The sequence below is a fragment of the Hipposideros armiger genome, unplaced genomic scaffold, assembly GCF_001890085.2.
Source record: "Hipposideros armiger isolate ML-2016 unplaced genomic scaffold, ASM189008v1 scaffold_1463, whole genome shotgun sequence".
NCBI classification, from domain to species: Eukaryota; Metazoa; Chordata; class Mammalia; order Chiroptera; family Hipposideridae; genus Hipposideros; species Hipposideros armiger.
This window is the reverse complement of record NW_017732813.1, coordinates 103,228-114,634: the sequence shown is the minus strand read 5'-3', so window position 1 is coordinate 114,634 and position 11,407 is coordinate 103,228. Positions and strand designations below refer to the sequence as shown.

At 45.7% G+C, this 11,407-nt stretch overlaps 1 protein-coding gene across 1 annotated transcript in view; it reads left to right on the top strand.

Annotated features, from left to right (window-relative positions):
• The window catches only part of NINL (ninein like), a 161,470-nt gene that overhangs the window by 135,748 nt on the left and 14,315 nt on the right, over positions 1–11,407 (top strand). The window contains 3 exon segments of the mRNA XM_019633987.1: positions 510–893; positions 2,516–3,015; positions 3,588–3,779. Coding sequence (XP_019489532.1) covers positions 510–893; positions 2,516–3,015; positions 3,588–3,779 — 1,076 coding nt within the window.

The window sequence follows — 11,407 nt, the reverse complement described above, 5'->3', positions numbered from 1 at the left end:
ATGTCTCAGTCTGAGTAGCAGCGAGGCACGGCCACCTCTGTCTTGCAGTCATGCCTGTGGGTTCCCTGGATGCGTTAGCTGGAAGCTCCTGTGGTGACCTCGGCCACCCATGGCTGGACCGTATTCCTTCCCACCAGCGTCTCCAGGGTGTTCAGAGCCTCCCCGCGGGTCTCGTGAAGGCTCCCTTTGCTCTCAGTGTTGTTACACCCTCTGCCCTCCTCTTCTGCGTGGCCGGGTACCAGGCCCATCTGGCCCCCAGCCTGTCTTCCCCACCTGCTCGACCTGCCTCACGGAGCTGATGGAAGGTTATGGGGATAACGAAAGGCTGAGGCCACCTGGGCCCTTGGGGAGCCTTGGACATTGTTGGCATGGCTGTCTCTGCCCCTCATCAGGTCTGGACCACTTGTTCTTTTGCTGTCCCACTTGGCAGCCTCATATTTCTGTGTTGTATTGTCAGTAAGTCATTTTGGGGACTCCCTGATTGACGTTGCTCATGTTTCTTTTCTCAGGTAAATTTCTATGAAAGGGAAATTGAGGTGCTAAAAAAAGACTTTGCAAAGGAGAGAAATGAAATGGAGCAGGCTTTCAAGCTTGAGGTCAGTGTGCTGGAGGATCAGAAAGCTGACCTGGAGACACTGCATGTGAAATCTCAGGAGGTCATCCGAGGCCTGCAAGACCGGCTCCAAAGCGCAGCCCGTGGCCCTGAGCTAGAGAGGAAGTTCGAACTGGAGAAGGTGGAGATGGAGCAGTGCTACACGCAGGCGCTGTCTGGCTTGGCCCAGCGGCTAGCCCAGGAAAAGGACCAGCTGGAGGAGGAGTTGCACCAGAGGCATCAGCACAAGCTACAGCAGATCAGGTCCAGTGCCACGTTCACTCAGGATTTCATGTCGAGGGTTTTTTGCCAAGAACCAAAATTTAAAATTGAATTAGGCAAACTGCTCAGAATGGCAATACCTATTAACTAGGTTGTTTTTCTTGGGGTGAGCACTGAAAAAAAAATGGTCATTGTATAAGAATTTTTACTTTAAATTTAAAATGCGTATTAATTAGAGCTTAGGCAATGAAACAGTTTATTTTGTAGAATTTTAACTCAGTGTTATTGCCTTCTAGTAGCAAAGGGCAATATGTTCTTCATCATTTAATATCTTGTTCTAATTTTCTGGGATGTAGTGTTGTAGCACATGAGGAGATGGATAAAAGATTTAAAAGCCCTAAAACAATAGGAAGGACCATTAATTTGGGTTAGTGAGGTTCTTGAACAGGCTAAAATGTATGAGCAGAGGAAAGAAAAGGTTAATTTGGAAACCTGGAATATGGTCTTTTGTGTCCTACAGTGTCACAGTTACGTGAGAAATACCCCCATGCCCATTCTTTGTTGAGTGGATCTGACTTAGTCGAGTGAGTAACTAGTTAGTGCAGGTGTAGTGCTGGTCAGTCAGCCCCTCCCTGTCCTGTGTGGAATCTTGGATCCTGCCCAGCTCAGGAGAGGATGGCCACACCCCACACGTGTTGGCCCAGGGCTTAGAGGACAGCTCACAGTTAAGGGGCCCACCGCATACCTGCACTCCTCACAGAGGGGCTCTGTATGGGCTTGGTTGGGTTATGCTGTTGTTGCTGGGTGGACATGACCCCAGTCACCACACTGATAACAGGATGTCAAGCGACCTTCCTATGGAGGCTATACCCTTCGACTGGGGTTAGGTGAGCGCTCCCTTTCCTTGTCATGAGGATTGGAGGCAGCCTGAGCATAGGGAGGTGCTGAGAAAGATAAAGTCGCCCCCCCCAGTCTATGCCTGTGCTCCTTTCCTCCCTCTACTCCAGATGACACCCTCTGGGGCTTGCAGGAACTGACTGACAGTTCCTGGAGATGATAAGTCATATTTAAGTCATGCGCTTCCCAAGAGCTGTGTGATAAGGGACTGGACCAAGTCGCCCTCCCCACCAGGCAGCCAAAGGGCAGGTGCGGGGTGGCCCCCTCCTGCCCATCCCCATAGCACATTGGGCCTTGGAGGCCTCGGCCTTTGTTGGGAGGAGCCCCTGCTGCTGCTCACAGTCCCTCTGTAACCTGGAAGTAGAGCCCCATCCGACTCAGGTCAGCGCTGGGCAGGAGCAGAGAAAACACACCACCCCAGGCTTCGTGCCCTCACACAGCTCTCACCTCGGCTGCAACTCCCTTCTCTCAGAGCTGCCAAGGCTTCAGCCATTCAATTTCTAGGGTTTTCAAAGGCAGTTTGACTGAAAGAGTTTCACCCATCTGACTAAAACTCTAGGCTAGTGCTGTCCTTAAAACTTTCTGCGATGAGGGACATCCCTTGTGTCCATTATGCCAGCCTGTGGCTACTGAGCATAGACATGTGGCCTGTGCCACTAAAGACTGAATTTTAATTCTGTTTATTTTTGATCAACTTGCATTTAACAGTCACATGTGCAAGTGGCTTCTGTGTTGGCTTCTGTATATGGAACTCTAACTCACTGAGGGTTAATCCTGCAGCGGCTTCTCTAAGGAGGGTCCTAGGCTGTGGGTAGTAGCCCAGGAGCCATGGGAGTGAGAGACGATAAAGCTGGCCAAGCAGAGAATTCTGCAGTTAGAATAAGAAAAGCCCATGTGGCCTTTCTAACCGGAGGAGAGGGTCTCGGGCTTAGAGCTGCAGCCTGCGGTGCCTGTGACTCGTTCTGTTTCTGTAGGAAAGAGGCAGAAGTTGAACTGAACCAAAAACTCTCATGGATGGAAGCCCAGCAGGCTGCCCACTGTGAGAACTCACTGCTGCAACATCAGCAGGAGAAGGACGAGATGCCGCAGAAACATCTGCTGCAAGTGAGAGAGATGACAGAGCAGCCTGACCTGAAGAAGGAGCAAAGAGGAGAGAGGGAAAAGGAGATCCTCACACACTGTAAACAGCAGCAGCTCAGGCTGCAGGAGGTTATGAGTGAAGAGCAGACGCAGCTTTGCAAGTCCTTTGCCCTTGAGAAGAAGTTAGGATTCACCTATAGGAAGGAGGTGGGAAGCCTTGCCCAGTAAGCAGAGACGTTGCAGACCCTCTTCAAGGATAGGTCAGCAGTGGCAGATGGTGAGCAGGATGGTGCAGGTGGCCCCCCGTCCCTCAGTACAAGCAGGAGGGAGCAGCCTTATCATGTAGACAACTGGCAGAGCCCAGCCCCTGCTGTGGCACCCAGGGTGCCCTCAGAGAGCCTTGGCTTCAGCCTTGGCAGAGCAGTCAGAATGTGCTCCACCCCAAGAAAGTGGCTTCTGCTCCTGCAGCGAGGTCGCCCCAGGTGCACCCACGCGGGATAGACGGGGAGGCAGCTCCAGAGAACTACTGCCTCTGCCAGTGGCCCAGCTGTCCTGAGCCAGCCTGAAGCCTGGGAGCTGCTCTTAGAAACTGAGAGATGCCTTGAGCACACAGCCCCAGAGGGCAAGCTGGAGAGAGACTGAGGGGCAGCAGGATGTTCTTGCAGAGCAAGCCAGGAACCCGAGTGGGGAGCCAGCCCCTGCTGCCAGCCTGGGACAGGCTTTGGAAGAGCAGGCCCCATGTAGCAACAGTATCCTGGTGTGGGGGCGGCTGAAGTACATAGGGGACGAGGCCAAGAGGGTCCCCTCCAGCTCCCATTCAGCTTGCTGGCCCCTGGGCATCTAGGCAGGAATAGCTTGAGGCCCCGAGGGAGGCAGAGGCTGAAACTGCCCCGGAGAAAGAGAAGAATGACATGAAAACCAAACTTCTGTGGCTGGATGATGTCATTTGGGCTTTTGAGAAACAGATTCAAGAGAGAACAGGTTTTGTGTCTCCCCATTCTCAGAATGCCAAGCTAGCTACACCCTCTCTCACTACTGACTCCACACATGCACCTTTCCGGCCAACCAGCTTGCAGCTGCTGATGGGGTTGGTTTATAACACTTGTGCCTGTGCAGGGGTCATAACTGGACCCCTACCTCAGGCATCCCACAGGTCACCAGGTGCCCAGCGAGTGGGCAGAGGGGGCAGAGGCAGGCCTTTCTGGGCAGCTTGGCTGGCTGTTATATCCCCTGCCCTTGTCCTTCGGAAGTTCTTGCTGGTCTCACAAGAACAAAGACATACTGTGCTTAGAATCCCACTTTAGTCTTTGGTCATCTGAGCTCCCCTCCTGCTGACTTTGAGCAGGACCCACTATTGTGCCCCACCAATGCACATGCCAGGCCCTGTCCTTGACCCTCCAAGTCCATGTGCTGTTGGAGCAGCAACAGAGGAGGCCGTACATCCAAGTTAAAGGGCCCCTCTGCTGCTGTGTTAGGGGCTATCCAGCACTGCCTGGGGGGCTCAGGGATGGGCTTGAGTGCCCCAGTGAGCTCTAGGTGCTACTGCAGCTGATGCCTTCAGGGGCAGCCTTGAGGTAGTGAGGTGGCCTGGAGATGTTGGTCTATTGGCAAGGTGCAGAGCATGCCCAAGTTTGCAGCTAGGCCCTCCTCCTCCCCAGGCTCCCATGGGGGACTCAGGCTGGCACATGCTATACCTCAGAAGCCCAGAATTCTAGAAGGGCTTTTCCAGATACTGCAGAGCATGGCTTTAGGTGCTCTTCTCCTGATTACTCAGGAGACAGGGGCTACCCTGGGAGATGTTTTGGGCACTTGCATGCCAGTAACATGGTCAGTGCTCTGAATGCAGTGTCATTTGGTCTCATTAACCTCCACAGTACCCCTGTGAAGTACCTGCTTCATGTGCAGATGGAAGTTCCATGAGGTATTATGTCACTTGTCCAAGCAGGTGACATTGGTTCACAGCAGACATGGGTCTGTCCTAGAGTGTGATCATAGGCTTGTGGTGAGACCTCCATTCCAGCTCAGGTGCCAGCTCCTGCTCCTGCAGAGGACCGTGGGCAAGTTGCTTCATTAAAAAAAAAAAGTTTTAATTATGTAGGATTTATGATAAACCAAAAAGAATAAATGTCAGTGCACCACCTAGCTTAAGAAAGAAAATATTAGCAGAGCTGGAAGCCCCTGGGCACCCATCTCCAGGCCTCCTCACTCCTCCAGAAGGTGCCTCTCCTGAAGGGGCTGTTTACTGCCATCTAGGCGTTGCTTCATGCCCCTGCATCTTCCGTGGATGTCCCTGAAAGACGTGAAAACTTGTTTGTGGTGGCCCGACTTCTAAATGTCCTCATTCATAAAGCAGAGTTGGTGCTGTGTCTGAAAAAGCGTATGGAGCCCAAGATGAACGTATGAGCATTGCTTGTTCCATAGCAAGCCCCCCGCAAACAGGCCCGTCTCAGACCCAGTGTAAGCACGTTGGGGAGCTGATCCATGCGTGACTCCACAGCCTCACCCAGGCACGGAAGCAGCCTAGCACCTAGAATCCCACTCTGTTGTCCCTCTCAGATGCTTCCCTGTGGACAGACATGCGTGTCCATACATGGGGTATTTATTCATGTTCTCCACCCCAACGCTGAGTGATGTGCCACTCACTGACCTGAGTCCTGGAAGGCTGCCCTTGCCGTCTTTCTGCTTCTCGTGACATCCTGCTCTCCCCAGGCTGTCAACTCCCCAGACTGTTGGCCCCACAACTATAGTCACAGTCCAGGTCTCAGCAGGGTCTTCCCTTATTGGCTAGTGTTTACTGGACACCTCCTATGTGCCAGCACAGCTAGGGATAGCAGCTGGGAGCAAAACAGATGTTTGGAGCTCTCATCCCTGTGACGGACACCGTGCTTCCTGCCTGTCCCAGTGTTAGGAGGAACTCTCACCTTGAAGGCCATGGTGAGGGTTTTTGCAAAGTCCAGAGAGGGACATGACCAGATTTGGGTTGTGAAAGAATCTCTGCCAGCAGTTTCGAGAACAATGGGGATGGCCTGAATACCCAGATGACCTGAGCCATTCACGGTCACTTCTGCTCTCTCTTGTTCTAAACACACACCCTTTTTATTTTTTTCTGAACGCAGACATTATGACACTTTACTAGTAAATACTTCAGCACATTATTTTGTAAGAACAAGGACATTCTTCTACATGTACACAACATCATTATCAGACATGGGAAATTTGACATGAATACAATGCTATTTTTAATTTGTACTCCATGTTTAGATTTGCCCAACTATTTCAATATGTTCTTTATTGTTCACCCATCCCAGATCCAATCAAGGATTGTGCTATCCTTTAATCTAAAAGAGTGTATCAGTCTTTTTAAAATTAATATTTGTCAGTGGACGTTGACTTTTTTATCATGGTAAAATATACATAACATAAAATTGATCATTTTTACCATTTTAAGTATGAGTCAATGGATTAAACATTCACAGTGCTGTAAAACCATCACCACTATCCACTTCCAAAAATTCCATCATCCCAAACAGAAACTCTGTACCTGTTAAATAATATTAAATATTAAAATTTTTGCTAATATATATATATTTTTTTTTTTTGAGGATTTTAGCATCAATATTGGTAAGGGATGTTGGTCTTTAGTTTTCCTGGAGTGCCTTTGTCTGGCTTTGATATCAGAATAATGTTGGCCTCAGAGAATGAATTGGGAAGTATTCCCTCCTCTGTAATATTTGGAAGAGTATTGGTGTTAATTCTTTAAATGTTTGGTAAAATTCACCCTGGACTCCATTTGCTCCTGGGCTTTTCCTTGTTTTGAGGTGTTTTATGACTGATACAATCTCTTTACTAATTACAGGTCTGTTCAGATTTTCTATTTTTTCATGAGTCAGTTTTGTGTCAGTCAGAAATTTGTGTTACTGGGTGTGAAGATTGTACCTCAGTTCTTGTCTTCTTAAGGGAAAGAATTCAGTCATGAGACTGAGTTTGTGCAAGCATAGAATAGTAAGAAGTTTATTAGCAAAGTAGATACACTCCAAAGATTATGGAGCGGGCTGTCCTAAGAGAGGGAAAAGCAGCCCCTCCTTACTTTGCGTGAGAGTTTATTTCTACGGATAGAATTGTATCCCCTCCAGTATCCCTCTCTAGTATCTCTCATTCTCCAAGCTGGCATGCCTCTTACTGCTGCCAAGGTCATCTGAGCTCATTACAGTGTCCCTGAGCTTTAGGGGCTTGTGTGAGCCCTCTAACCTGCTGAGCTAGTTGTTTTGTGCCCGCCTTTGTTTATGATATCCTGCAGAGCAGGATATCTGTGACCTAGATAGGAACAGCTGCATGGGGCTTCCTAACCAGGGCTGGTTCCCTCCTTGTCCTGCTCATTTCAGCCTTTCTATCTACCCTATCATTTGGATATTAATATTTTTGAAGAATCAAGACCAGGTGTTTTGCAGAATGGCCTTCCATTTGGATGCCTGGTTTTCCTCATGGCTACGTGCAGGTGGAACATGTTAGGTGCGGTTTGTCTGCTGATATTGCATCCTTCTCAGCTTGTCAAGTCAGGAGGCTGTAGTTCTTCCTTCTTTTTTTTTTAATTTCATGCCTTCTTTAGAGGACCATTTTCATTCTTTCTGATGTATGGTCTACAAAAGCTAGTGAGACACTTAGGAGTAAATTTCCTCAGTTTTTGTTTGTCTGAAATGTCTCAAATATTTACCGTATTTGCCGGCGTATAAGACGACTGGGCGTATAAGACGACCCCCTAACATTTCCACTCAAAATACAGAGTTTGTTATATACTCGCCGTATAAGACTACCCCCTCTTCCGCACACCTTCCACACACCAAATAAAAGGTAAAACAATATCAGATTTGATTTCAACATTTTAATTTATATTCAAATGCTTATGACATGCAGGAAAACTGTCACAAGGCTGTATGTAATCAAACATATACATAAAACAGTGCAAGTTTATTACCGGTAAACATACCGGTAATTCACTAAAGAAAACACATTCTATAGACTGGTACCGTAGATTTTGCGAGTGTGGTAAAATCGCATAACAGCAAAATCGCATAACAGCCGAGCATACACCCAGCAGCGCTGCTGATGCCTGAACGGTATGTGGAATGAAGTGGGCGGGCATCGGGAGGCCACTATGGCACGGGGCAAGCACTATGGGCAGTCTATCTGAAGTGTACCTGGCGTATAAGACTACCCCCCACTTGGAGGCATATTTTTCAGGGCCAAAAAATCGTCTTATACGCCGGCAAATACGGTATCCATTTTTGAAAGAGACTATTCCTAGGAACACAAATCTATAATAGGTTAACAGTTAAAGGGCTGTCCTCTGCCCTTCGAACATGTTCGGTACATTCAAGATTCCTTTGTTGACAGTGAGTAGTTTATGCTGTGTCTAATTTTTGTTCCTTTGTATGTATATTAGTTTCCTATTGCTGCCATAACAAGTTACCACGAAGTTAGTGGCTTAAAACAACACAATTTATAATTTTACAGTTTTAGAAATTAGAAGCCTGAAGTGGGTATGACTGGACTAAAATCAAGATGCTGGCAGGGCTGCCTTCCCTTCTGGTGGCTCTGGAGCAGAATCTCTTTTCTTGCCTTTTTTAGCTTCTACAGGCTGCTCGTATGCTTTGGTGCCTGGCCCCCTCCATCTTTAAAGCCAGCAATGACTGGTTGGGTACTCCTTACCTCACGTCACTCTGACACCGACTCTTATGCATCCCTCTTCCACACTTAAGGACTCTGTGATTACATTGGGCCCATCTGGATAATCCAGGTTACTCTTAAGATCAGCTAATTAGCAACCCTCGTTCCATTTGCTACATTCATTCCTCATTGCCATGTAATATAACATATTCACAGGTTCTGTGGACTAGGATGTGAACATCTTTTAGAGGCTATTATTCCACCTACCATAGTATATGATCTGAGTTGTGTCCTCTGGCTCCTTTTAAGATCTGTCTATATTTTATGAATTCTGTTCGGTGTTTTTAGGTGTGTATTTCTTTTTAACTTTTTATTGAAGTGTTACATACACTAGAAAAATACATGTATGAGGTCTGACAATTAAATTCGCAAGACTTTTTTTTTATATCAGAGGGATTATTCATTATGAATTTGTACCAACTGGACAAACAGTTAGCCAAGTTTACTATTTGGAAGTGCTGAAAAGACCGTGTGAAAAAGTTAGACAACCTGAACTTTTTGCCAACAATTCCTGGCTCTTGGCATCACAACCATGCATCAGCTCACACGGCACTGTCTGTGAGGGACTTTTTAGCCAGTAAACAAATAACTGTATTCGAACACCCTCCCTACTCAGCTGATCTGGCCCCCAATGACTTCTGTCTTTACCCAAAATAAAGGAAATATTGAAAGGAAGACATTTTGATGACATTCAGGACATCAAGGTTAATATGACAGCTCTGATGACCATTTCAGAAATAGAGTTCCAAAATTGCTTTGAAGGGTGGACTAGGCGCTGGCATTGGTGCATAGCTTCCCAAGGATAGTACTTCATAGGTGACCATAATGATATTCAGCAATGAGGCATGTAGCACATTTTCTAGGATGAGTTAGCGAACTTAATTGTCTGACCTTGTATCTGTACAGTTAGAAGAATTGTCAACAAATTGGATGTATCTGTGTTACCAGCACCCAGAACAAGAAATAGAAGTCATCAAATTCCCCCAGCAAGGGGTAACCACTACCCTGACTTCTAACAGCATAGATTAATTTTGCCAATTTTTGTACTTTATGTAGAAAATCACAGTGTGTACTCTTTTGTGTCTGACTTTCTGAGCTCAACATGTTTGTGAGATTCATCCATATTGTTACTTGTACCTATAGTTGATTCATTTGCACTGCTGTGGAGTATTCTGTTGTATGAATATACCACAGCATATTCATTCACTTGTTGATGGGTATTTGAGTAGTTCTAGTGTTTGACTATCACAAATAGTACTGCTGAAAAGTTCTTGTACATGTCTCTTAGAGCATTTATGTTAGGGTGTACTAAAAATGGAATTGTTGGGCTGTAGGGTTTCCTTTTACTTACTGATAAAATATTGTGCCTATTAAATGTATAAATTTATGTCTTATGAAAGATATCTCAGCCATTATTCTGAAACTATTGTCTCTCCTCTCACTATCCTCTCAAATTAGATGTGTGATGTTATATCTTTTCACTTTTCCTCCATTTCTTAACTTCTCTTTCATGTCTTCCATCCTCTTTTCTCTGTCACACTCTGGGTACTTTTTTCGTATCTCTGTGCTCCAGGTCAGTAATTCTTTCTTCAATTGTGTCTAATCTTCCATTTAACCCATTTGTTGAATGTTTATTTTGACATTGACTTTTTCCATTTCCAAAAATTCTGTGATGTTGACTTTCATTTCCATAAACTGGTCCTGTTTGAACATTTTTGATAATTTGTTTCATGTTCATTTTTTTAATTTCTATCTTTTATTTGTATAAGTATTTTGTAATATTTATCTTTAGTTTGTGTCTGATAATTCCGATATCTGAGGTTCTTATGGGATCTAATTCTGTTGTTTTTACTTCTGCCGACTCTCATAGGTGGCCTTCTTCTATGTATGTTGTGGTGATCTTTCATTGTGAGCTCATGTTTACGTGATGTTAATTTCTGGGAATCCTGGGAACTGTAATAGAGGATGCTTTCTGCAGAAAAGATATGTAGTGCTTTTGCCAAGAATTGGGGGCCTACTAGTCTGGAACCACATTAACCTCCTTCCAGGGTACTGGCTTAGTGCAGGTGTCCATGGTGCAGTTTCTCAATCTTCTGATATAGGCATTGGCCTCAGGGTAACCCCATCTTTGCTTAATGTTCACAGGTTTAGTTTCAGCTTCCAGGTTTTTGTTTAGCTTGAAGGCTTTTGGAGATTTTCATTACCTTCTGTGAGAACAACCACACATTTTATGATCAGCTTCACACAGGTTGTAGTCGTTTGGTGAGTGTGTACAGGATGAGGTAGGGCAACCATCAGGTTATCTGAGGTTGGAAGCCGGAAGCAAGCCCCTGCCCTACACACACACACACACCTGCCTTGAATCAATTTGTTTTCCATCCTGGAGCCAGAGTGACAATTTCAAAACACAGACCTCATTTGTTTTATTCCCCTGCTTAAAACCCTTTGCTGTTATTAAAATTCCAGTGACTTTTTTTGCTTTATTTTTCTCCTTAGTTCCTCAGGAGATAGAATGAAGTCATGCTTACAAAAGAGGTGCTTATACTTGATATTATAAGCATAATACATAAAATAGACATAATGAGATCATGTGGCTTTGAGTATTTTTAGATTGAAAAAATTATAAGCTAATGCCAGATGGAGAACTGTTGGGAGGAGTAAATGTCATCTAGACCAACATGTATTAAGAATAAATTCTCTGGACAGAAAGTATGGGTTTTAACTGACTCACCTGTGATATTTATTGGTATATTGCTCATTTGCCGTATATCAACGGTGTCACCTAATCAGAGACTTTAAGAGTCATCAGAAAGCAAAGGTAATGGGATGTGGAGTATAATGTGGGAATGGAGTCAATGGAATTGTAATATGTATGATATTGGGGGTGGGGGG